At 41.8% G+C, this 26,450-nt stretch overlaps 2 protein-coding genes across 11 annotated transcripts in view; both read right to left on the bottom strand.

The window, feature by feature from the left end:
* Window positions 1-3,054, bottom strand: part of LOC119772738 (kinesin-like protein KIF21A) — a 109,334-nt gene extending 106,280 nt beyond the window's left edge. For 3 of the 5 annotated variants that reach the window (XM_038269331.1, XM_038269330.1, XM_038269333.1), the window contains exon 1: window positions 2,674-3,053. In XM_038269331.1, the coding sequence (XP_038125259.1) occupies window positions 2,674-2,717 (44 nt within the window). In that variant the 5' untranslated portion in view covers window positions 2,718-3,053. Of the gene's footprint in view, window positions 1-2,673 lie in introns of all 5 variants that reach the window. The other 2 variants (XM_038269328.1, XM_038269329.1) reach the window with 1 other exon arrangement.
* Window positions 3,055-6,409: 3,355 nt separating this feature from the next.
* On the bottom strand, window positions 6,410-25,406 carry LOC119772740 (proton myo-inositol cotransporter-like). Of its 6 annotated transcripts, XM_038269340.1 has the most exons (13): window positions 25,182-25,369; window positions 22,978-23,438; window positions 20,499-20,658; window positions 19,096-19,304; window positions 18,899-19,007; window positions 18,643-18,806; window positions 18,425-18,539; window positions 16,277-16,402; window positions 16,068-16,186; window positions 15,643-15,795; window positions 7,673-7,845; window positions 6,837-6,905; window positions 6,410-6,749 (listed from the first exon to the last, which is right to left on the bottom strand). In XM_038269340.1, the coding sequence occupies exons 2-13, from the start codon at window positions 23,408-23,410 to the stop codon at window positions 6,741-6,743; spliced, it is 1,839 nt and encodes a 612-aa protein (XP_038125268.1). In that variant the 5' UTR covers window positions 23,411-23,438; window positions 25,182-25,369; the 3' UTR covers window positions 6,410-6,740. The 6 variants fall into 6 exon arrangements, with proteins under 6 accessions (XP_038125268.1, XP_038125264.1, XP_038125263.1 ...); XM_038269336.1 differs by having other exon boundaries at window positions 6,410-6,905; window positions 25,281-25,406; XM_038269335.1 differs by having other exon boundaries at window positions 6,410-6,905.
* Between the last annotated feature and the right edge of the window lie 1,044 nt (window positions 25,407-26,450).

Raw genomic sequence — 26,450 nt, 5'->3', positions numbered from 1 at the left:
CAAAGTTGGATCAAACTGTAGTTCGTTTTTCCACAATAATTTAGAGTGTGACTCAAAATCCAGGCCTCTTTTGGTTAATACATTTGATTTTCATATATTTGTGTTATGTCCTCAGCACACTTTGTACAGAACAAAGAAATGAGAATATTTTTGTCATTCCGAATTAGGATATGTTATTTGAGTGTTCCCTTTATTTTTTGGAGCAGTGTGTGTATATATATATATATTTGGTAAAAATAAAAGAATACATTTGGGGGAAAAAGAAAGCAAAGTTACACTTTGGGGCTGTTTGACAGGGTTCCTACAGCATAAGGCAAGTTAAATTCAAGATTTTTTAAGACTTTTTAATGCCACTTGAAATAAAAAATTAAGACCAAATTCACAAGAAACACAAGAAAAATCTGCTTGCAACAACTTAACCCAAAGGTTTATTTTAACATAAACCACTGCACTAATGTTTCAAATTTTTAAAAGCTTCCCATACAGAAAAAGAAAGCTAAAAACACACAAATGACAGATATATTTTAACAATTATTTAACTGAATTTGCAAACTTTGTTTTAGCAGGGAACAAACCAAATCAGTTTTAAAGCCACAACATAACCAGTGCTAAGTCTTTTTTGCAGCCATTTTTCTTTGTATCGTTTTCTTAGTATGTTTGATTTGGTGATAAGTGGAGGCATTGCAGAGACAAGGGTGGAACCAAACAGAGAACTACTGGCTGTTTCTCCGTAATTCGATTTTGACGCTTTGTGTTTCGTGCTTCGCATGTGCAACTCCACTGCCTTAATTCCCATCGTTCCGAGGTTCAATCGCTTCTTGCACAAAATAAACCGTGCCTCATGTATGTTCCCTGGTACTGGTTTTAGCCATGGAGAAAACTGTTGGCTGGAGCCAATTTACAATTGCTCATATTTTTCAGACAAAAAGTTAATGGCACATCTCCCAAATGTCCTGGCCGTAACAAAGCTTTTATTGGTTCAGCTTTCGGGACAGAACCAATAATGGCGAGCGGATATTTTTTTTAATAAAAAAAAAAGGTCAATTTTAATGTTTTATTTAGATTACAAAAATAAATCATAATATAAATAATACTTTTCATGAGGTTTTAAAAATTAAGACCTACGAAAGACTGATTTAAGAAATTTTAATACCTATTAAGGCCTTAGTTTTATTTTGAAGAATTCAATGCCTTTTAAGACTTTTTAAGGACCCGCGGGAACCCTGGGTTGACCATTGATGTCCTCTGGAAACATTTCTTTATATCCTTAAAATGATAGTGGCACAAACGAACATTTTTGCTGCACAACTAAGCTCAAATGTAGCACAAAGGTTTGACACCAATTTTGGCTGTATTCACACTGCAGGCCTTGATGCTCAATACCGATTTAGTGAAATCCAAGTTTTTTGCTCTGCCGTTGACATTTCCAAATATATGTGACCTGTATGTGATCTTCTGTGTAAACTGCATTCACACAGCTCATGTGTCCTGCATGCGCAGTAGAGGACGCAATGACGTCACAGCCCAGGGTGCTTCATGTTTACGGAAGCAAATATGGATGGTGGTGACCGAGCGCATCTAGCAAACTTTCCAAACCTTAAAACCTAAATCTTTTTTTAAGATTGTAAAAAAAAAAAAAAATACAGCTCTCCGCATCATCGTCCGTCATGATGTTTGTTTTTCTTGCCACTTCTTCATAGCAAGACGCAGTATAGTAATCTTTGTCGGTTACTAATGGCGTTCAGGTCGAATTAATGAAATCTGGCCGTTCAGACACAGATCGCATTTGAAAACATCAGATTCGAATCAATTCCAGGACCACATAACCAAGTGGTGTGGGTCGTAGTGGAAAAAATCGGATCTTTGTTGTTCAGACTGACAGGAAAAGATCAGATCCAGGTCGCATATGGGCCAAAATCGGATTTGGGTCACTTCAGGTTGCAGTGTGAACATAGCCTTTGTCTGATTAGAAAGAGGTGGGAGGGCAACTTCCCTCAAGTTGCCCCTCCCTCTAATAATAATAATAATATTGGAACGAACTCCACTCCATATATTTTGAGCAATGACGAAGCACTTTTAAAAAAAAAATCCCAATAGGGGGAAAAGTGATCAAACTCCTCTGTGCAAACCTGGTAATGATTATAATGAAGCAACAAAGCAAAAAAAAAAAAAAAAAAAAAAAAAAACAATCAATAATGAATAATTATTTAATGATGGACAAAAACCTGATGGGTGGGAGTGGCCCTCTTCAGTGGGACAGCACAGTCATTCAGAGGAAATCATCCTCTAATTTCTACATATCCTGGTAAAGCTGACTTTACTCACTTTAAATGACAAAATTTCTGACTGGATCCCTACTTCCAGTGTGGAAACCAAAAGCAGATTTTAGAGGAGCTTATCTGAACCGTCCAGCTGCCCTGCCTGTCCGTTCAGCTCTTCTTTCATCGATTATCCGCCAGTCTCCTTGCAAGACTAACCCTCCTTTGTCTCACCTCCAGCGGAGAGCATCACCCCTCCCAGCGCATGAAGCAGCATGCAGGGATGGAGGATGATGCACCTGAGCTTCACCTACAAGCAGGAGGTCTGCTGCTGATGACCTGCAGGTGTTTGCTAGGCCCAAGGGCGCTGACTGACAGGTGGCACCGACGCGTTCAAGAAATGATGGAGACTCACCTCAGCGCCACGCGGACTGAACTTTCATCCTGTCCCGTCGTCATGGCTCCTTTAAAGTAATCCCCAAAAAACCAGAATATAATATCACTGCAGCAATTGAAAAAAAAAATATCTTGGCGCTTTGCCCTTTGGGTAAAAAAATAAAAAATAAAGGCCAGAAAAGAGTGCGCACTCTCCTCGGTGCAGGCGGACGGACCGCGAGAACGGGGTGCGGCTCACGTCGGCCTCGTCATTTTGAAACTAAAACAAAAAAAAGGTGTTAGAAGTCATGATATGAGCGAGGGGTAGGGTGTTGCGCTGCATCTCGGGCCCTGCGGATCTTCAGCTGGAGCTGAGAGCCAGAGAGTGGGCCGCCTGCTGCTGCTGCCGCTCCGCCTACCTTCTCCTGAGCCGTGCGCGCGCGCAGACACATAGAAAGCTGTCCGCGCGCGCAGCCGTGCGTCCTTCTGCTGCTCGGTACGCACCGGGAGGGAGCCGCAATGCGTCAGCAAGCCACGCCCACTCTAAGGGAAAACCGGTGGCGGAATTACATCATAAATTGCTGATTTCTTTTTTGTTTTGTTTTTATTTTTTTTAGACAAAAGGTAAAATTGAATGACTGCGCAACGTCACTACTAACCAAAAGGTAGTCCGCTTTCACAAAAACTGTATTGTTATAAATTTATTTTTTTTACAGCAGTGGTCAGTGTTTTAAACCTTGAATATAACAAAGATTAATCTGTTCTCTGTTTTACTTCCCTGGAATCAAGAAAAGTATACTTTAATCCATCAGGGTCACAATTAAACCTTTAAAAACAATATTCCACTCTACCTTAATAATTTATATTCTTATTAAAGATTATTGCAAAAAATTCAGTTCAATTCAGTTTATTTATATAGCTCCAATTCACAACACATGTCAACAGTTCACCAGATCATACAGTCAAATTTTATATCTAAGGAAAACCAGTTGATTGCATCGACTCATTGACTCGAAGGCAATCCCTCACACTAAGCATGCTTGTAGCGACAGTGGAGAGGAAAAACTCCCTTTTAACAGGAAGAAACCTCCATCAGAACCAGGCTTGGTGTGAGCGGCTATGTGCCGAGGCCGACTGGGGTTCAAGGAGACAGAAGCAGAGATACAAAAGGCAACTGTACACAGCCAGGCAGACGAGCTCTGAGCCAGCTCCCATGTCAGAGGATGAAGAGAGCACATCCAGCCAGTCACACTCAGAGAAACAGGACCACATTGGAAAAACGGGCCTATCTCCAGCATCCATAAACGAAAGTGTTGATGGCAGCAGCAAAGCTGATATTTCTCTCCAGGATGGTTTCACAGCCAAACAGGAAGAGACGTGAGAAAAAGCATAGAGAGCATAACGTTAGAGACTGAAGTAACAGATTCTGCAGAGTAGGAGAATAGAGATAGAATGAAGCAGAATGATGAAAAAGGGGTCCCTATTGTAAACAAGCGGTTCTTTGAAATCATATTGAAAAAGAAATGACAAAATTAATAATAAAAAAACGAATGTTGGTTAGATTTTTGTAGAATCATTAAATCAATATACTGACAAAAATATATTTTTTTATTTTACTAAATAATCTTACTCATAAAAGCGTTCAATTTCTGTTTCTTTTGGTCAAGGACTTTCTAAATGTTTTTAGTACTTTAAAACCAAACTTGGAAACAAAGTCCATTGGATTGCTTTTTTTTTACTTTTTGGAACATATTGCATATAAAACATTCATGGTGATTATTTTTTTATTTTTAGGGTCAGCTTCTCAGATTTTAAATATTTAATTTTACTGAATAAATGTAAGCTGTCACATTTCCTCAGCTAAACAGTATCAGCAGATGTGGCAGTCATCAACAAACGTGGCCAATAGTGCCATCTGGTGGCTGTAGAGGGATAAAACCGTCACCAACCTTTTTTACTTCAGCGTGCATCATAATAGCGCCTCTGATATTGTAGCCAAAAGAAAGCAGGTCATTGTGAACATGTTGGGTTGGTTGAATATAAAGGAATCAGAAACTCAAACATAAGGCTGAAATCTTCTTCTCTAATTTCTGATTATTTTTAACCATTATTGTGATTTTATTTCAGGGTTTATACAGGAATGAGTAATGCTGCGTTCACACCGGGGGCAGCAAAAGCAGCAAAATCGCGTCTGCTGCTTCATTTTTGCTGCTTGTACCAGTGAATTCTGACGCGCGTCTGAAGCAGCTTTGCTGCTCTCGCTGCGCGGTCCAAAAGTGGCTCTGACGCGCGTTGGGCGGAGCTTCACTATCCTTTCTCTGCCTTGCAGCTATATTTGCTGTGATCAGTGGGAATAAAGTAGTTTTAATATGTTTTTAAGTGAGAAAATACACCTGAAAACTTCATCAGTGGAGTCAGTTCATCCAGATTACAATCCTGCCTCCCACTGTTATTTCTGTCGGAGCCGCTCAGACCCCCACATACCGGCGGTTCGCCGACAGAAGGAATCCATTAATCAGCAGCCTCTGGTCGGGTCGCCTCCTCGCGGTTTACCGCGGTGGCTGGTAGGTGTTTTTCATCTAAATAATCCGATCTGCAGGCACCAGAATAATAAAAGCGAACATATTCTGCCGGCAGATGTATATATTTTAAATTAATTATGCTTTAATAAACTGTTTAAGAGAAGTGATCAGAGCAGTCTGTGTCATCAGCGCTGTGTCTCTCTCCCAGCCAGCTCCCAGATCAGCTTCTCTGATTGGTTGACGCGGCGCGTCGAGCAGCAAAAATTCAATTTTTCCATCTCGAGCAGCAACGCGTTTGCGGCGCGTCACGCGCGTCAGATGCCAAAACGCGCCCGACGCGCTGCTTCAGCTGCTCAGACGCGCTGCGCTTGCTGCTCGAAACGCGCCGCGGGACCTTTTGCTGCGCCTTGACGTGCGTCAACCATTGACTTTGCATGTAAACTCGCTGCTTCTGTCGCGCCAGCTGCCCCCGGTGTGAACGCAGCATAACTCTAATTTAATGCTCTTTTAATGCTCTCAGAAATAATTATCGTAATAATACCATCAACAAGTACCCATGACTCTCTCTCTCTCTCTTTCTCTCTCTCTCTCTCTCTCTCTCTCTCTCTCTCTCTCTATATATATATATATATATATATATATATATAAATAAATAAAAGATACGAAGAAATCTTTCATCATCTTTACTGTCGTCAGGCTGCAGCCATGTCCCGAATTCCTGGTTTTCCAACCACTTTTGTTGAAATTAGCATTTTTTTCCCGCATTCTCTAGCTTTTTCTCTGCCTCAAACTTTTTTTCCGAACAAACGGCTTTACGATCAAGCAGTTCCGTGCAAATTATCACGATATAATATATCTGAGGAAAAGTTTTTTATAATTTTCTTTTTCTTTTTTTTTATAACGCATTATAAATGCCGAAATAATAACATTTAATCAATTTTAATGCCAATTAAGGCCTTAATTTAAAAAATAATAATTTAATGACTTTTAATGTTTTAAAAACCCTGTACTTGCATTATCCTTTGCACTAACCACAAACCTGTAGATGTTTCTCTCCCGGGTTTATTTTTTATGACCTTTAAACCTTGCTTGTCCAGAGTCCTTTGTTGCAGGATTGTATTGTAACCTTTGTGTCAAAAGATGCTTGATTCTATTTACATTCCACCTGTTTGTTTTTTTTCCAAATAAAAAAAAACATTTTAATTTTTACTTCAGACAGAAATTGACTCAAGTAGAAAAAGGACTTTATCAACATCTGTTAGTAAAACATTTTTATTTTGCACTTGGAATGATTTGATTGGTTGTACATTGTAGAGTGTTTAAAGGAATGCCTGATGACCTGAACAGCATTAGAAAACAAGATAACAACCGTCACCATTAAACATTATACAGACACTAATTTGCAAACACTGCAAGGCCTGTAATGGATATATAAAATCCCAACATGAGAAACATTATAATAGTAAATTTCAAAGGGCCCACAGTACCATGAAGTAAAACAGGCACATATCAAAGTGAACAAGTGCAAAAAAAGGGCTTTGCGTATAAAAAAAAATTCTTTTTAATCAGGGTTGCTTGACCTCGCTTATCTGAGCTGCAAGAACAAGGACATATGATTGGACGTTAGAAGGTGGGATTTGGCATTGTTTACAGAAGGCCTTCACCTTGAGGCTGTACTTACAGAGATATAGGCTATGGCACAGTCAGAGTCCACTGCTCCATAGTGTGCCGCGCTGAAATCTGGAGACTGCTAAAAAAAAATAATGTGGGAAAAACTTACACTTTCTAAAAAGTAATACCGTAAAAATATATTTGGATGTATAAAAAGGCATTTGGCTTACAGAGATTATGGATAAGAGCAAACCACAATCAACAGTTTCTTTCCCACCAAGTGCAGATTTAGAGAACAAACCCCTGTTAGTGAACTTTACAAGAATGTGTTTTGCAGAGAGTCCAAAGGAGCCGGAAATAATTGGGAATCCTCTGTGATTTTAAGAGCAAAGTGTGCAAACACATTCTTGCTGGTTTCCAATGTTTGAACTCTGCAAAGAAGAATACTGAAGGCGGAGGGTCAGACTGAAATCATGCAGAGATCCTCAGCGGAGCTGGCAATGGGAAATCCCAATATGGCCGAAGGAATCAGTCCTTTTCAAAAGGACTCTGATTGGTCATATCATAGGAAAAAGGGGCGTGTCTTTGGCTTGCGTTCTTGAATGTTGTCTGAGACACAATAGAATAGAATAGTCAGTCTGTTAACATTAGGGCTGAAGAGACTTGTTTCCCTTTTGAGGTGCAAAACAACGACTGACATATTCATCGTCTAAGCAGAGAGAAATAGTTACAGTCAGTGTTTTCTCATCACAGTCAGAAGGCGACATGATTATCTTTCTTCCCCGCATGAGCAGAAAAGGAAAGCAGAATCAAGAGAGAGCATAAAGAGAGAAGAAATAGAACCAGCCCGGTCTACTCTACATCTGAGGCCTCATCGTCAGACTGGAGGTAGTTGTTGCCTTTTACCCGGATGTATTGGACGTGGCGACTGGTGTTGGTCGGCAGGTCCCCGCAAGAGCACAGCTGCCTGGTGAACAGGTTCTCTATGTCCTCAAGCTGTAAACCCTTTGTTTCTGGGAGGCAGCTAAAGATGAAGAGGAGGCCGAGCACCGTCAGGCCAGCGTAGAGGAAGAACGCACCTGGGAGGCAGAAAACAGAGCAAACATATCAGAGGACAAACAGCAGCTGAAGCAGCATCTCTGTGTGAGCTCATAGTTTATTACAATATTATAATATTTAAACCACTTTACTGACTGTGAAAAGGCAGCCCTCCCTTTTCACAAATGCCACAGAACAGCACGCTACAATGTAGCTGGCTAACGTCACACACACCTGCACACACCTCCATACACAAGCGCGCACACACGAATCTGAGACTTTCACTCGCGGAGCCGGCAACCGCATATGAGAGCTCTTTGTCACGCCAACACTCCAAAAACTTTCAGTACTTACCTGAGTGACCAGCCATCGCAGCGTTCGGTGAGGTACCCGCCGATATCGCTCCATAATCCCATACCGCTCCAGTTTCCACACATTGCACACACAAACACAAACGCGCGCACACACACTTCCTGGTCCGACAACTTCTCCTCCCCTGGGAAACACGAACTGTGGGTAGGGGAATAATTTATGTCTCATTCAGCCAATCAGAGGCTTTGATTACCTGACGGGGTGAAACTGAGTGTTTGATGCATTTAAAATGCTATTTTTAGGTGTAATGTTGATGTAATGAGAAATGTGTTTTATTGAATGTATGCATACAGTAATGTGGTTAATGTAGATTGCTTAGGCATGTAATTTAACAGTGAAAATGAAGTAGTGCATTGTTTCAGCTGTACCTTTTTTTTTCTTGCATAGTGGTCTCATCCAATCAGTCAGTGATTTAGTCCAGTAGGCATGCAATTTGCCAATTATGTCTGTTTGTATAAAAACCCTACTTTTTCCTCAGTTTGTGGGTTGGATGCTAGGAGAAAGGTTGGTGCCTGAGACTGTCGTGTTCAAAAGAGGTATTGCTCTCTGTGCTTAGATTTATTATTAGTTATTATTTTGAACAACCATCGTGTTGATTTTGTTTATGTTTTGGAAAGTCTTTTTGTTACTGCACTTTTTGGTTAGAGCACTGTAAATAAATATACACCACGTCATTTGCACTGGACCTCCTTGTTGAGTGCTTTCATTCCATTTGGGTGGCCATCCTGCAGTGAAACCTGAGCCAGAGGGCTCACCAGTTTCACATTTGGTGTCAGAAGTGGGATCGTGGCGCCGACACGAAAGTCAACAAGAAAGAAGTGCAAGCAGAGTGAGATGGCTTACAGGAAGTTGAAGAAGACCAACCCCCTGGGTCCAGGTGAGGAAGAGGTCGAAGGAGCCATAGGAGGAGAGCAACAGACACAACCTGATGACGACGACAGGCCGCAAGAAGCACTCAACCTTTCAGACCTGTACAGCCTACTGCAACGGTCCATGCGGACGCAGGAGAAAGAGAGGGAGAAACAAGAGCAGCGGTGGCGCAACATTCAAGTTCAACTGGGTAACGTCCGTGATGAGCTGGAGGACCATCGCAGGAGTTCCAGGGGAGGGCAGCAGCAGCAGCAGCCAGATGGAGCAAAGCCAGCAACCCTCCCAGCGGCAGTGACCCTCCCAGCAGCAGCGGCGCATCCAGCGGCAGCGACCCTCCCAGCAGCAGCGGCGCATCCAGCGGCAGCGACCCTCCCAGCAGTGGCGGCACATCCAGCGGCAGCAGCCCTCATGACAGTAGCAGCAGCACCGGCACATCCAGTGGCAGCAACCCTCCAAGCAGCACCGGCAGCAGGGTATCCAGCACCACCACCAGCCCCATGGATGCCAGCGGCAGGCCCATCGATCCTGTTTCCTGATCCAGCAGCACCAGCGCCAGCAACATGGACCAGAGCAGCAGTGCCGAAGCTAGAGGACAGCGATGATGTGGAGCAATACATGACCACCTTTGAACGTCTAGCCACAGCCTACAGGTGGCCCTTAGCCCAGTGGGCTACATTCCTTGTACCGTACCTGTCTGGCAAAGCTCGGGCTGCATACGTCGCCATGGATCCTTATGAAGCCGTGGACTACTTCAAGGTGAAGAATGCCATCTTAGCCAAATATGAGATAAACGCCGAAAGCTACCGAACACGGTTCAGGGAGCCGAACATTCAATCTGGTGAGACGCCGAAAGAATTCTACAACCGGCTGAAGGACTTGTACCAAAAATGGATTCGCCCAGCGGAGCACACTGTGGAAGAAATCGGTGAAGTGCTCATTCTGGAACAATTCTTGCGCTCACTCTCCCCGGAGGTAAGAGTGTGGGTCAAAGAGCACAACCCCAGCACAGGCCTGAAGGCCGCAGAGCTCGTGGATGGTTACCTGTCAGCCCGCCGCGGACCGAAGGACTTCAGATTCCAAGGCCCCAACAGAGCACCTCAACCGCCGAAGGGCAAGTCTGTGGGATATGGGAGTGGAGTTGGTCCTGGTCCGGGGAGTGGTACACAGAGTAGGGGCCCAAGCACTAGACATTACATGCCTCAACACCCCTCTCAGCCTAGACCTACTGACACATCCACAACACACAATACACCTGCTAACACACAGGCTGTATGTCATTATTGTGGTAAGCCAGGTCACTGGGCTAGAGTTTGTCCTCTGAAGAAGGTTAGGGGTGCTACTTGCAGTATGGTTTCTGTGCCTAGACCTATGACTGATGCTGTGTATGCTGACAGTGTGCCAGTAATGGGTGTGATTGTGAATGATAAACCGGCAAGGGCTCTCCTGGACACAGGCAGCACCCACACTTTGGTGCAACCTCACCTGGTTCAGCAGCCTGAAGCTTTGACTGGCGAGAAACTGCGAGTAGTGTGTGTGAATGGTGATGTCCATGAATACCCCATAGCACTTGTGTCTGTTAAAGTGCAAGATCAGATGTTCAGGTTAGAAGCCGGGGTTGTTAAAGGCTTGAATTATCCTGTGGTCTTAGGTCAGGATGTGGGGATTCTGCCAGACCTGGTGCAGGCTTCTCTCCCAATGAGTTGCGTTGCAACCAGGGCACAGGCTAAAAAGGCGCAGGAGTTGTTACGTGAAATGCCATACAGTGGAGAACATTTTGGTTCCCCTGTAAAAATGAGAGACAGGAAGACACGCCGACAGCGTAGGCATGACAAACTAGTTGGCACCGTCAAAGTCATGTCTGGTGAAGAGCTAGCGGCAGTTCCTGATGCAGGGAAGGAGATGTGGCAAGTTCCTGATGATCTGAAAGAATTGCAAAACCAAGATGTTTCACTGAAGGAGCTGTTTGACCAAGTTGTTGAAGTGGATGGTGTGGGCACAGGCCAGGAAAAGACATTGCTGGGTGAATTTTACTTTGTGCGTGATGGCTTGCTGTATCATCAGCCTGAAGGTGGCAGTGCAGAGCAGCTAGTAATACCGACCTGTCTAAGACAGAAGATTTTGTGTTTGGGTCATGACATTCCTTGGTCGGCACATTTGGGAAGTGTGAAAACTTTGCAGAGGATTTCAGACAGATTCTTCTGGCCCGGGTTGTATACTGATGTGCAAAAACACTGCAAAACATGCCCCACCTGCCAGCTTTACAGCAAACACAAAGTCAGGCCATATCCACTTCAGCCGTTGCCAGTGATAGATGTCCCATTCACCCGAATAGGTATGGACATTGTAGGACCTTTAGAGCGCACACAATCAGGCCACCAGTACATTTTGGTAATCTGTGATTACGCCACACGTTATCCTGAAGTGTTTCCCTTACGCAAGGTTACGGCTAGAGCCATTGCCCCTGCACTATTACAGTTATTCTCAAGGGTGGGAATTCCCCGGGAAATACTGACGGATCAGGGAACAGCTTTCCTTTCAAACACCTTAAAGCAGGCTTATGGGTTGTTGGGTATTAGTGCGATCAGGACCACTCCCTACCATCCCCAGACAGATGGACTTGTTGAGAGGTACAATCAGACACTGAAAGGTATGCTGAGGAAATTTGTGTCTGCCAACGGCAGAGATTGGGACCGCTGGCTGCCGTACCTGATGTTTGCCTACCGTGAGGTACCTCAAGCATCCACGGGGTTCTCGCCGTTCGAACTCCTGTACGGCAGACATGTGCGCGGACCCCTTGACCTGCTGAAGGATGCCTGGGAGTCGCCCAAGGCCACCACCTCCAACGTGATCTCCTACGTCATTGCCATGAGGGACAGGATGGAGGAGATGGCCAGCCTCGTTCGAGACAACCTCCAGAGTGCCCAGGTGACCCAGACCACCTGGTACGACCGGAGTGCACGACAGAGAACCTTCCAGCCTGGCCAGAAAGTCCTCCTTCTCCTGCCCACTGAAGAGAATAAGTTGCTGGCGAGGTGGCAGGGTCCTTACAGCATCAGCAGACAGTTGGGGCCTACCACCTATGAGCTGGAGATGCCAGAGAGGAGGAAGAAGCGGCAAGCGTTCCACGTCAACCTCCTGAAAGAGTGGAATGAAAGGGAGGCACCACCTAGTCCACAGCTGTTGGTGCAGGCCGTGAAGGAAGAGGAGGACACCCCTGAGCAATTCTTCCCGACCGAACAGCCAGCTGGGACATTGGACTTGTCCCATCTAACCCGTCAGCAGCAGCAAGAGATACAGGCCATTGTTCCTGAAGGCCTGCTCAGTGACCAGCCGGGGTACACACCGGTGGCAGAGCACCCCATCCGTCTGAAAGACTCTACACCCGCCAGACAACGGATGTACAGAGTTCCAGAGCGCCTGTTACCTGCTCTCCGGGAGGAGCTTCAGGTCATGCAGAGACTGGGGCTGATTGAGCGTTCGGAGAGTGCCTGGAGCAGCCCAGTGGTCCTTGTGCCGAAGAAGGACGGCACAATGCGCTTCTGCATTGACTTCCGCCAGGTGAACGCTCAGTCACACTTCGACGCCTACCCCATGCCCCGACTTGAAGACCTCATCGAGCGTCTGGGAGGCGCCCAGTACATTACCACGCTGGACCTTAGCAAGGGGTACTGGCAGGTGCCCCTGGCAAAAGAAGCAAGACCCTACACCGCCTTCAGGACACCCCAGGGCCTCTTTCAATTCACGGTGATGCCCTTCGGCCTGCAGGGGGCGCCTGCAACATTCCAGCGCCTGATGGACCGGGTGCTGGACGGCACCGGCGCCTTCGCGGGTGCTTATCTTGATGACATCATCATCTACAGCAGCAGTTGGGCGGAGCATGTGCAGCACCTGGCCGAGGTGTTGCACCGCATTCACCAAGCGGGGTTGACCATCCAGCCCAACAAGTGTGCCTTTGTTCAGCAAGAGGTGCGCTACCTGGGGCACATTGTTGGACGCGGAGTCATCAAGCCTCAACAAGACAAGCTCCAGGCAATCCGGGACTGCCCGCGGCCAGAGACCAAGAAGGGGGTCCGCTCTTTCTTGGGGCTCGCAGGGTGGTACCGGAGGTTCGTCCCCAACTTTGCCACCAGAGCAGCCCCTCTCACCAATCTCACCAGGAAGTCTGGCTCAGTCCGAGTCAGGTGGGAGGACCAGCATGAAACGGCCTTCAACGACCTGAAGGAGGCCCTCTGCAGCGGGCCAGTACTGCAGAGTCCAGACTTCAAGCAGCCGATGACCGTCCAGACTGACGCCTCCGGTGTTGGTCTGGGGGCCGTGCTCCTTCAAGGTGAAGGAGATCAGCAGCGACCTGTGGCTTACATAAGCCGCAAACTTTTTCCAAGAGAGACAAGGTACTCTGCTGTTGAATTGGAGTGCCTTGCTGTGAAATGGGCCCTGGACTCCTTTCGTTACTATCTCTTGGGTCGACAGTTTGTTTTAGAGACTGACCACCGGGCCTTGAAGTGGCTCGGGCAGATGAAAGACACAAATACCCGCATCACCCGTTGGTTTTTGGCCTTGCAGCCATACAGTTTCCAGGTCCGCTATCGGGCGGGCACGCAGAATGCAGTGGCGGATTATCTGTCTCGCCACCCAAGTGGCGAGCCTCCAGAGGAAGGGGGAAATGTGAAAAGGCAGCCCTCCCTTTTCACAAATGCCACAGAACAGCACGCTACAATGTAGCTGGCTAACGTCACACACACCTGCACACACCTCCATACACAAGCGCGCACACACGAATCTGAGACTTTCACTCGCGGAGCCGGCAACCGCATATGAGAGCTCTTTGTCACGCCAACACTCCAAAAACTTTCAGTACTTACCTGAGTGACCAGCCATCGCAGCGTTCGGTGAGGTACCCGCCGATATCGCTCCATAATCCCATACCGCTCCAGTTTCCACACATTGCACACACAAACACAAACGCGCGCACACACACTTCCTGGTCCGACAACTTCTCCTCCCCTGGGAAACACGAACTGTGGGTAGGGGAATAATTTATGTCTCATTCAGCCAATCAGAGGCTTTGATTACCTGACGGGGTGAAACTGAGTGTTTGATGCATTTAAAATGCTATTTTTAGGTGTAATGTTGATGTAATGAGAAATGTGTTTTATTGAATGTATGCATACAGTAATGTGGTTAATGTAGATTGCTTAGGCATGTAATTTAACAGTGAAAATGAAGTAGTGCATTGTTTCAGCTGTACCTTTTTTTTTCTTGCATAGTGGTCTCATCCAATCAGTCAGTGATTTAGTCCAGTAGGCATGCAATTTGCCAATTATGTCTGTTTGTATAAAAACCCTACTTTTTCCTCAGTTTGTGGGTTGGATGCTAGGAGAAAGGTTGGTGCCTGAGACTGTCGTGTTCAAAAGAGGTATTGCTCTCTGTGCTTAGATTTATTATTAGTTATTATTTTGAACAACCATCGTGTTGATTTTGTTTATGTTTTGGAAAGTCGTTTTGTTACTGCACTTTTTGGTTAGAGCACTGTAAATAAATATACACCACGTCATTTGCACTGGACCTCCTTGTTGAGTGCTTTCATTCCATTTGGGTGGCCATCCTGCAGTGAAACCTGAGCCAGAGGGCTCACCAGTTTCACACTGACAAACAAGGTTTTTCATCCTAAATGCAAATTTTATATAGTTTTAGCCTCATTACTGCTCTTCCCCTCCCAGGGGGAGGGGGCTATTTCTGTGAATCCCATGTTATTGGTTATTTAGTTACTAAATGAATAAACAATGTTAATCAGGGTTTATACAGGAAGGAGGAACTCTAATTTAATGCTTTTTGATGCTCTTTTAATGCTCTTAGAAATAATTTAAATGCCATCAATAAGGACCCATTACTCTCATATATATGTATATATATATATATCCTTCATTCTCTATCTTTTTCTGTGCCTCGAGCTTCTGTTCCGAACATATAGCTTTAGGATCAACCAGGAGCAGTTCCACGCAAACACGTGGAACCAGTTGAATCTGATATATTTGACAAATTTTTTACATATATATATATATATATATATATATATATATATATATATAAAGCATTTTATATAAAATTTTACACCAACTTGGATATACGCACCAACAGGAACAATAATGCCGTCAGTCAAAGGTTAGTGCTGGATATAAAGGAAATAACAGGAAATAACAGATCAAATAAATACCAAGCTTCTCTCTATAGGTGTATATATATATATATATATATATATTTTTTTTTTTTTTAAGCTTTATTTATAGGCCGTGTCAACCTGTTGATTAGCTTCATTTATTAACTGCTAAATATCGCTTTTTTGGTTAGTAAGCTTTATTGCAAGGATAAGCACAGTTGACTGCCAACAAAAATAACTCAGACGTTTAGGCCACAAAAAAATAATGTTCCTCTTGATTTCTTTGACATTTGTAATATATTGTCATACAGAATTGAGAACATGTATCAGATAAAAGCAGAGGAAAAGGAAATATCCATCTACCTTTGAATTAGCCCATAAACAAAAGAGCAGAGAGAGAAAACAGCTATCATTGCAGATGGAAAGGTTATAGTTTTACCATAATAGGTCAGATACTCTGCAACATGAAGAAATGTCAAAGACACCAGGACATTGAAGATCCAGTTAACACCAGCGGAGCAGGCGTTTCCAGTGCTGCGTGCCCACAGGGGGTAGATCTCCGAGTTCACAGTCCAGGGCATTGTGCCCATACCTAGAATATTGGTGACATATATAATCAAATATTGATCCATTTGTTTCCCTTAGATATCTAACTGCGGATAAGAATGTAATTTGGACTGATTTCCAACTCAGTTAATGTTCTAATAGTCTATTCTAGCTTCAACTCAAATTTTTATGAACAATTTCCACTTATGATGTAGAGATGAGGTTTGTTTTTTTTCTCCATGCATGGGAGGCTGATGAAAAGACTGATCTCTTAATAATAAGCTGGTTGTTTAGAGAGTGAAATGAAGTGATTTTGACCTGGAGCGAACGATGCGAGGTAGAGGATGAGGCCCAAAAGGACAATCCAGGAGTACGGTGTAGGACAGTAATTATAAGCCCAGAATAGTCCGCCGGATTCTTCCGTCTTGTTAAAACATCTGGGTGAAAAACATATGGAACAAAGATTATCAGTTTGAGACTGTAACAAACTGATCTGCCTTATATCTAACAAAAGACAATGGTCTGACCTTCCCCACGCCGCATTGTCAGTAGATGCTGGATTAACAGGGACGCAGGAAGAGTTGAACGCTCCATTGCCGTTGTCAAGGTAACAAAATCCACAGCCTGGATCCAGCATGCAAGGGTCACAGGACCTGTAGAAAGATGCAGCGTGTAAAAGACTCACCAAAGGCTCAGTTTTCTTAGCTGGAGAAGGTCTTCAATTATAAGGCCAAAATGGATCAAAACTTCTAAACTTCGATGGAAAAATAATGTTTTTTTGTATTGTTTTTTTCACTGAAGACGATCAAATAAAATTAAGTCTGGTCGGGTTAAAGATGGGAACCATCGACTCATGCTTGAGAAAATGGCGACTTTTGGTTTTGTTAGAGCCTGAAGTCAGGTTGGCAGTGGAACGGCACAGATTTATCTTGCTCTGCTGCAGGATGGAAGGAATTTTGGTCCATCAATGTTGCAAAGACCACGTTTTGAACAAAAGAAATTTTAAATCAGAACTAAAACTATGAAAAAAATTTTGCTCTTAAACGGGCTTTAAGAGTAACTTTGCTGTTTTCTATTTTGTTTTTTTATATTTTATTTTTTCAGATTTTTTTCAGATTCACAGATAGTTGATAGGCGCCAGAACCTCAGGGTCAAATCAAAGATAAAACAAACTATACTTTCCTACAGCCTTTCCCAACAAATTGACGCATATATTTAAACATCTGTGCTTTCTAGATAGAAGGTGTAGTGGATAACCTTTTTCAGTTTTGGGTTCTTCAATCTTTTCCATACTTACCTACCTGTATCGATAATCATTTTTCCATAAATTTACAATTTACATAATTTACATGTACTAATATCTACATAAATTGATTCTTTAATACGTTTTGATAAAAATACTTATTCAGCTATGACTCAACTGAAGACTCCTAGATGACTTGCACAGATGCATTATTTTCTCTTTACCCAATAAAACACTAAATCTAGTTCTGAAAAGAGCATTAATTGTGTACTTATAATTTTTAATGTTAGTGTATTGATATGTATAATTAACCACAGTATTTTTGTTGTCAAGCAATGCAGTTCATAAAACTGAATATAAAGAAGCAAAATTAAAAAGAAAAGATTGAAAAAAAATTATGTTTGAAAAAGATACTGAAAGATAACATCTGTGAAAAAGATATTGTTTCAAAATATATACATATAAACTAAAATATGATAAGTATTAGAATTAAAAAAAAAAACTACAAGCTAAGGGAACAGCTAAGGTACTTTCCAAAAAAAAATTCCAGTTTCATGTCTTCTTTCTTTTTTGAAACTCCCATTTACATGTCCATTTCTTGCATCTGTATTGGAACAAATTCCACTCCATATTGCAACGGCTAGTTTGTGTTTATGTCCTGAGACCAGCTAAATCAAACGCGTATTTTTGAGATTGTAACTTCATTTCTAAGAGAGCAAACTTGGAAAATGATCAGGGGAATCAAACATTTGCATATCCTCTCACCGGTTCTATCATCTGTAGCAACTACCTGTTACAAGTAGTTTCACAACCTGCTAATAATGCAGAACTATCATTTTTATTTAATCACACAGCCATAGTTTTATAATTCTGCATGTATCATAAATTTTGAATCTGTACTTTTATGATACATACTGTGTGAGTTTTTTTTATCAGATTGTGAGTCTCTGGTGTTTGTAACTTAATTTCAATTTAATTTCAATATAAACAAGATTTTTAATCACAAAGGGGAAATTAAATACTAGTGTGTCGATGTGTAAGTTTGAGCATTGCTCTTGAGATGAAATGTGCTGCATACATACATATACTATCTGCTTTATTTGCCTTTTTAAAGTGAGGATGCCATTGAATATATATAAGGAACATGATGTTCCATAGAAGCAGATAGGAGGGATTATAATCTCCACTTTGGAATCCTTCCCCAGAAGCACAGCTTGGGTTTGCTTTTCCTCCCAATAAATAAGAAATTTTAAATAACAGATGATAAGGATTTCTGGGTAGAGAAGCATTAGAAATAAAGAAAAGTAAAGATTGTGTGAAGAAGAGCACAAGAATGAGGGAGACTCTGCTTCTGAGCAGCTGGTTTCTGTCTGAAATTAAAATGAAGTCATACTTCCTGATTTTTTTTTTTTTTTTTTTTTTTTTTTTTTACCCATAAAGCCTGCAGGTTGAATTTCCAGAGTCGACAGGATGGAGGGTAACAGGAGGAGAGTTTTGGGCTGAAAGCAGGAATCCGACTGCCAGCACCGTCAGACTCAGTCCGGTACCTGCAATGGAGCGAACAGACAGATAAATAATGACGCCACAGGTTTAATTGCCTTTCCGTTAAAGTTAGATCATCAGAGCATGAAAGTTTCAGGAATTCCAGACCTAGAAGACTGCCCAGGGTCAGTTTCCGGCGGCCGACTCTCTCCACCAGCCATACCCCCACTAATGTGAAAGCAAAGTTGGTTGCTGAAGTTGCTGCAGCCAGCCAGATCGCCTGTTTGTCTTCCCGTACTCCTGCCATCTGCAGAATGGTGGCGCTGTAGTACCTTAACACCAAAGCAAACAGAACAATGAGGTCAAACAAACTGCACGCTCTGACAAAAGCCCCTGCAGATAAATAAGAGGCAGTTAGGCCTACATCATTGTGTTAATCCCAGATATCTGCTGAAACATCTGCAGACCACAACCGACGATGAGCGCCCTGCGAGTTGGGCCGTAGCTGAGGATGCGTAAAATGACCACGCCTCCTGCAAATGGACGATAGGCTGAATTTCAAACTTTGCCTTTTAATAAAGTTCTGCAGAATGAGACTGGTTCCCCAAAAGGCTCTCAGACCTGATCCCGATTCCTTCTCCTCTTCCTCGATGCCGTCCCTGATGGCGTTGTACTCCTCCTCGATATTCTGCTCCCCCCGGATCCGGCCCAGGACTTGACGAGCCTCCTGATGCCGGCCTTTTTGCAGGAGCCAGCGGGGGCTCTCTGGGAGGAAGATGAAGCCGAAGAACTGCAGCACGGCAGGAAGGACAGACAGGCCCAGCATGTACCTGGGGGAGGAGGAAGGCCATTTAAGTCTCCCTTTGAATCAGGAGCTAAATACGTTCAATTGATTTTCGTGAACCGAAATTAAAAAAAGAAATCCAGAGATGATACAGTGGAATATATTTTAATTAAAATAAATGAAAAGAAATAAAAAAATTATTTTGATAGTTATTTTGCTGTTGTTTTTTTTTGTTTTTTATCCAAATATCTGATACAGCTTATATATTTTACTTTATTTAGTTTCCAGATCTCATTCTCTTCATGGGGGCGGGCTTTCCTCTTGACTGAGGAGTGAAGATGCATTTCTATTGGTCTGCTGGACGTTAGCAACATTATTTTTTTTTTGGTCAATGTGCATCAAGAGCTGCGTTTTTGGATTTTTTTTAAGTGAAGTGATCTTTGAAATCTTTAAAAAAGCAATATGAAAATAAAATTCATCAATCCTAAAAACAGTTTAGAAGAAAAAATTGAAAACAAAAAAATCTCTAAAAATGTTTATGAAAAATAAAGATTGTAAATTTCAAACTTGAAAAATGAAATATGAAGAAAAAAATTAAAAATGAAAAAATAAATGTAATTTTTTTAAATAATGAAATATAATTAAAACCAGAGAAAACAGCAAAGTTCATATCAAAACCTTTTTTGGGTTTCATTTTTGGATTGCATGTTTTTTTCTTTCAAATTTTCATTTACAAAATGTCTTATTTTGCTCGAAAAATTATTTAAACAACATTTACACCATATGCGCTTTAAATTTTCAACATGTGTGACATGAAGATGATTATCTACATAGCAGCTTGCTTATGTGACATAGTCTGAGTGAAACTCAGTGATAAAAATAAAGATGTTACAAAAAAATGGTCTAAAGCACCATTCATAACACTTTAATGGGACATATCTGACCAAATTGCTCTAGAAAAGGAGAAAACTCCTTCTTTAGATTTTTATAATAAGAACAATAAAAAAGTTGGAGTCAATGGACAAAAACTCTCCTAAAAAAAGAAATCAGAGTCTAATCAGTGACCAAAATCAGAATATTTGCTTTTTGGAAGGTCCTTTGACAACAACTTTTCAAAACCTCTCCATTTACTTTTAATGTTTTGCTCTTTTTTATTTATTTCAATACTTTTAAGGACTTGGAGGATCTAAGGAAAACCCTGTCTGAAGAGAAGGGGCAATAATCTGGGTCTAATCTGTACCTCCATCCATCGTGACTCAGGTAGCTGAAAGCTCCATCCACCACGCTGGCGATGAACTGGCCTCCGGTAATGAAAAGGGAGTTCATGGTGACCAGCTGGCCTCTCAGCTGTGGAGGGGAAACTTCTGCGATGTACACAGGAACGGTCATAGAAGCAATGCCTGACAAATGACAAAAAAAACAAATAATCTATTTACACACTTTATTTCTCCCTGCCAACAGTTTTTTACGCATCAACCACAAACTTCAGCAGATCGTTTTAGAGATTTCATGCCACAGACCAACAGAAAAGACTTTAAACATCAGCAAGAAGAGAGAAAATAATGACATCATGAAAAACAAAGGAGTGCATTTGCTTTTAGTCTTTAGGAGCCAAATATCCTTTGGTGTTTGTCGCCACCAGGGGGCGTATTTAATTTTGAGTTCTTGTTTTGTGCTGAAAATAAATGACTTTGTTTTATGTCAAACGGAAGAGCGGCATTCTAAATCTTAATTGAGCGCACGTTAAACCTATGCCTTCCAACAACAACCACCAGTAGCCTAAAATATAGGATTTTAGCCGCTACATAGTCCCATTTTCTCTGATGCACCTAAGAAAACATGGCCAACAACCGCCAGTAATCAGCTTTAATTGTGGAGATCTTAGAGGTTTGCTGGAGCATATGGAGTGATTTTGTTCCATTATTGTTGCAGGCAAAGAGCAAAATTCCTGAATGGAAATTTGGGAAAATGAAATCTAATCCAGAGACGAAACTTTGAAAAACATTTTAAGAAAAAAAGGGCAACTTTGATGTTCTCTCATGAATTTTTTTTTTTACTTTAAAATTTCCTGTCTAGCGTGTTCCAGTACTTTTTATTTCCTTTTTATTAGATCACATTCTCTTTACTTCAAACCCAGTTTAAACAGTCACTTGACGCCACATTGACCAATAAAATGTTGCTAATGTCTATAACGACTAATAAAATGCGGCTTCGCTCCTCGCTCTGGAGGAAAGCTCTTCCTAGAACTAATGAGTTTGTGATCTGTAAAATGCAATTAGAAAAAAAATGCCATTAATAAAACTTCATTAAAAAAAAGAAATTTGAAGAAAAAAAAAGAATTTTGAAAATTTGAAATCTTTTAAAAAAATGGATCAAATGAAATGTCCATTTACAAAAAAAAATGTCTTTGCTTGCCAAGATAATGGAACTAAATTCACTCCATAGAACACAGCTCACAGATAATATATTGAGCAGCTTTTTAAAGCAGACCTGGATTTAAAACAGTATTCCACCATCAAAAAATTTAGAGAAACTTTAGAATTCCTCATCTGGAAAGAAACAGGAGTACGTCGCAGCTCCGAGACCTGGGGGCCGACTAAATCAAGAAGCGCATTAGTCTCTGAAGCAGACGAAGGGCCCGTGGGAACTCTAGAGGAGCTGCGGAGATTAGGGAGCTCTGTGTTTTTGAGAGAGCGACAAGATGTAAACTATTCTGCTTTGCCACAATAAATGTCAGGGACGAAGGCCCTTGTTAAAGTTGACCTACAGTACAGGGGCCATAAGAGGGACACCGAACCAGTGTGAACAGAGCGGCACCATCATGGTATGGGGATGTCTTTTAGCAGGAACAGAAAAGCTGATGAGGTTTGGAGAGAAGATACGTGGAGCTCTTGGAAACAAAGTCCAGCGGATTGTTTTTTCACTTTTTTGGAATAACTATGACCTGGATAACTGAGAATCTTCAACAGCATACATGGACCTAAAAATATACTTTAATCATAGATGAGATATGTTAGAGATCGATGTGGAGGTTCTTTTGCAAGATACACGGGGTTAAATGAGTTGAACCCTGAAAAAAAAAAATCACAAGACCTTTAATGCAATGTTTTAGAATAAAAATTTGCATGTTTTAGAAGTCAAAGTTTGAGGCTACATTTATTGAGAAGATAGAGAAAAACTTGAAAATGGCGACCCTCAGCATTCAGTGTGACTGAGGTTAAGCTACTTTGTAAGGAAAAAACTGACATAAATATAAGTGTGCAAACCTGGTAGGGAGCAACTTCCAACTGTAACTGCAGCAGAGAGTGAACCCACAAAGTATCGATAGTGGGTTGAATACATATGCATCCCATATGATTCAGATTCAAACAGCTTAAAACATTAATTTTTTTTTCTTTCTCCCACTTCATAATTATGCACCAGTTGGTTTAAAACACATGAGGAATAACTCCCAGTTAATCATCAAGGTCAGGCACCCCTGACACCGTCGAGGGCCGCTGTCCTGCAGGTTTTATAGGTTTCACTGCTTCAGCACAGCTGATTTACATTAATAGTTGATTAACAGGCTTTTGCTGAACTGCAATCATCAGAATCAGCTTTGCTAAAGCAAAGAAACCTCTAAAACCTGCAGGACAGCGACCCACAAGGACCGTATTTGGGATGCCTAATCAAGGTGATTTTGTCAAAGCGCATCACTGGGCTCAAGATGAGCAACTTACCAATGCCTAAGCCCACTGTGATCCTGCCAACAAGGAGGACCTCTTTGTTCTGGGCCACGCTCAGAATAATTCCGCCGCCGCTGAAGATGAAGCTGGCGATGAGGATGCAAATCCTGCGTCCCAGCCACCCGTTCAGGAAGCCCCCGCTGAGGGCAGAGAGCGCCGCGGCCCCCACCGTGCTGGACACCAGCAGCTCCTGCCATAGGGCGCTCAGGTGCATCTCCTTCTTGAGGAGCAGCATCGCTCCAGAGACCACGCCCGTGTCATACCCGAAGAGGAATCCTCCCAGGGCGGAGAAAAACGCCAACAAATAGACGAAGTACGGAGTAGAGGCGTCTCGGCCCTGGAAGTTCTCCCCGGAGGGAGGTCCAATGAGACTCCGCTCTCCATCCTCCGCAGCTTTCTGCCTCCTGCTGCCTGTGCGGTTACTCATCTGCTTCAGGGTGGAGTCATTGAGGTCGCTGGACATGGGAGAAAGCCAGTGTTACAAATACATTTGTGACCCTTCTTATATGGTGTAGTCTCCTCACCTTTCTGTTATCTACAAAATGCTCAGGAGTCACACGCGATCCTAATATCTCAACCATTCCCACAACTAACATCTAACCTAATGAAGTCTGTGGTGAAACACATGTACTTCGCCTTAGGTCACCATATATGATAGGTCACAGATTTTAACAATATTTAAAGTGGCCAGGTGACATATAAGGAAGTGGAAATAACAGACAATGGAGTAAATCATTAGTTAAAGACAGCATTGCTTTGACGTACACTGTTTAAGCGAATAAAGATAACAATGCAACAGTTGCTATAATCCATTTTTTTATGTTTATAGTCAGGATGAGAAAGCTGCTACCTGGTTAACAGACTTATAGTCTGTGGTCCCGCGATTTAACCTGATTGCTGTTTTAGCTCAATATTCTGTCACCGCAGGGGCCACCAGTCACCTCTATAGAAAAAAACAAAGAGGAATTCAGCAATAAAACTATCGGAACACATTGGTTTGTTTACCCCCTGATGTGTCCATGGGAGCCGCCATGTTTACGTGACGTAAGCAGCCTGACTCCGCTGGAAATAATTACCGAAATTATCATAAAAGCATACGCTGACGAAGGTTCTCAGTCATCCAGGTCAAAGTCATTCCGTAAAAATTCAAAAAATATCCACTGGACTTGGTTTTCAAGATTTGAAGACGTTTCGCCACCTCTCCAGGAAGCTTTCTCAATTGAGACGTTTCGCCACCTCTCCAGGAAGCTTTCTCAATTGAGAAAGCTTCCTGGAGAGGTGGCGAAACGTCTTCAAATCTTGAAAACCAAGTCCAGTGGATATTTTTTGAATTTTTACGGAATGACATAAAAGCATACCCAAACTTACACTATTTCTAAAACAGCGGTCTACATTTCAATTTCTATGGGTTAAGAAATTCTTAACTGTAATGAAATACGTTTCATATTATATATTTAAAAAATAATAATAAAAAGGCTAATTTTTTTAGGGCCGTTTAATATCAGAATATAAACTAGTACTTGTTCAGATGCAGAGCGACAGGCACTTCAAATTAAGGCGTGAAGGGAAAATATTTAGGAGTAAAAATGTTAGTAAAAAAAAAAAGAAAAGTCGATTTGATGGGAAGAATTTATAATTCAAAATCTGAAATCGTCTTATCCGTTTATAAGTCAAAGCTAAATAGCTTGATTATATCTATCAATATAATTGTTATTAAAATCCTTGCAAATAAACCACTATAAATTTAAACGCTGTGTGTGTGTATGCCACTCACAATATGGCGTCTATATTGACGTAGGGTCCCGGACTCTCGTTCCTCGTCCTTTTTTTTTTAACCACCCTGCCTGACTTCAAACACAAATCAAAGCGAAGTGGAGGGAGCCGCGGTTCTGCTACAGTCGCTTCCTGACTCAACACAAAAACCACGTTTAACTTAAAAAACTTCTTATTTAGACTAAAAAACACCATATTGTGAAACTATGTCAACATCCGCAAACGTAGGCTACAGTCGGCCAGGTTACCCCCCGCGGTTATTTTCCAAAAAGTGTATGAAATGCAAAAAATACCCTAGAATGATTTAAATTATTATGATCACAATTCTGTGATTCTATTCTTCTGTTTTAAGGTTATAATTCTAATACATCAGTAGTTAAATTTAACAGATCCTGATTCGCTGCACAAACAAGTCCTCATCCTACCTCCAATCAGTTTCTCTCTTGATTTTCTTTTTGCTTCAGATCTTCTTTTGCTGCCTAGAATTCATGTTCTAATTAAATGTTGCAATTTAAATCCATTACTTCCTTAAAACCGTCTTAAAATGTTCTTCTACACACCATTACCTCCACTGTGAGCATGTAGCCTGTGTGGGATCATATGACATTAAAGGAAAAGGAGGAACAAATCCGTCCGGGTTCTGCCTCCCCAACCTGTTTGTCTGGAGTTTCACAAAGCAATCAACTATTTTACAATTAAAAGTTTCACAGACAGACCGACTGACATGTTACGACCCGTAACTGGGTTGTCTTTGCGTTCATTCTTTCTTTAAATCTATATATTTTGGGGGGGGGAATGTTTTTTGTGTGGTTTTATCGGAACAAATCTCGAAGTACTAGGAATATCTTTACTTTTAAATTTGATTCATTTATAAAAGCTTGTTACTTATTTCCTTCTCAATAAATCTGTGGTAATTTCATTGCCTAAATTTGTTTTTTTTTATTTTGAAATGGTCAAAACATCTGCAAAGTATGGAAGACAAACTTAACATATAATTAGTGTATACATGTACCAGGAATTCAGCAAATACATAAACATTAACTGCAATTAAATTGTACTATGATACATAAAAGTTTATAACTACCCCATTTTCATTACAATATTTTTTTTATAAATATTTTTGCATGCTTTAATATTTTGACTCTTATGTATAGGTATTGATTTTTTTTTAAACTATTATTATTTTTCAACTCATTTGATTTTAACCCATGGGTGGTTCTAGATAGGGGCCAACAGGTGCCCGTAACCCCTATAGAACTGGTTCAGAGGTGTAGAGTTGTAGCCAGAAAATCCTAGTAGGGGTGGCCAGTCAATAACCAATGTACATTGAGGGGTGGTTGAAAGGCAGAACCTCAGGTTCAATCTACACTGTTCCAACAGGAACAAGTACAACATCCGTATTTTCTAAATAAAGACTATGTTTTCCTGCAGCCTTTGCTAACAAATAGGTGGATATATTTAAACATCTATGCTGTGTAAATAAAAGGTATAGTGGACAAAATTATATTAGGTTTGAGTTCTGGGGCAAACATATTTCATTACCTACTTTTATCAATAATCATTCTGCAAAAAAATGATATGTAAATCTACTAATATCCACATTTAATGAATGTTTAAGTTATTATTAAAGTAGTTATTCATCTCTGATTTCCCTGAAGACTCCTAGATGACTTGCAGAAGCACATAATTCTATC

The sequence above is a fragment of the Cyprinodon tularosa genome, unplaced genomic scaffold (assembly GCF_016077235.1).
Source record: "Cyprinodon tularosa strain WSP-4 unplaced genomic scaffold, ASM1607723v1 ctg728, whole genome shotgun sequence".
Classification (NCBI taxonomy): domain Eukaryota; kingdom Metazoa; phylum Chordata; class Actinopteri; order Cyprinodontiformes; family Cyprinodontidae; genus Cyprinodon; species Cyprinodon tularosa.
Note: the sequence above shows the minus strand (reverse complement) of the source record. Positions and strands in the feature narration are given on the sequence as shown.

Bases quoted from the DNA above. Each gene is read 5' to 3' on its own strand.
- LOC119772740 (XM_038269336.1), bottom strand. From the start codon at position 23,410: ATGAGTAACCGCACAGGCAGCAGGAGGCAGAAAGCTGCGGAGGATGGA. The intron at 20,659-22,977 runs GTAAGTTGCTCA...GTCATTTGTCAG, and splicing joins CACAGTGGGCTTAGGCATTG to GCATTGCTTCTATGACCGTT. The intron at 19,305-20,498 runs GTACAGATTAGA...CTCCTCCCCCAG, and splicing joins CTGAGTCACGATGGATGGAG to GTACATGCTGGGCCTGTCTG.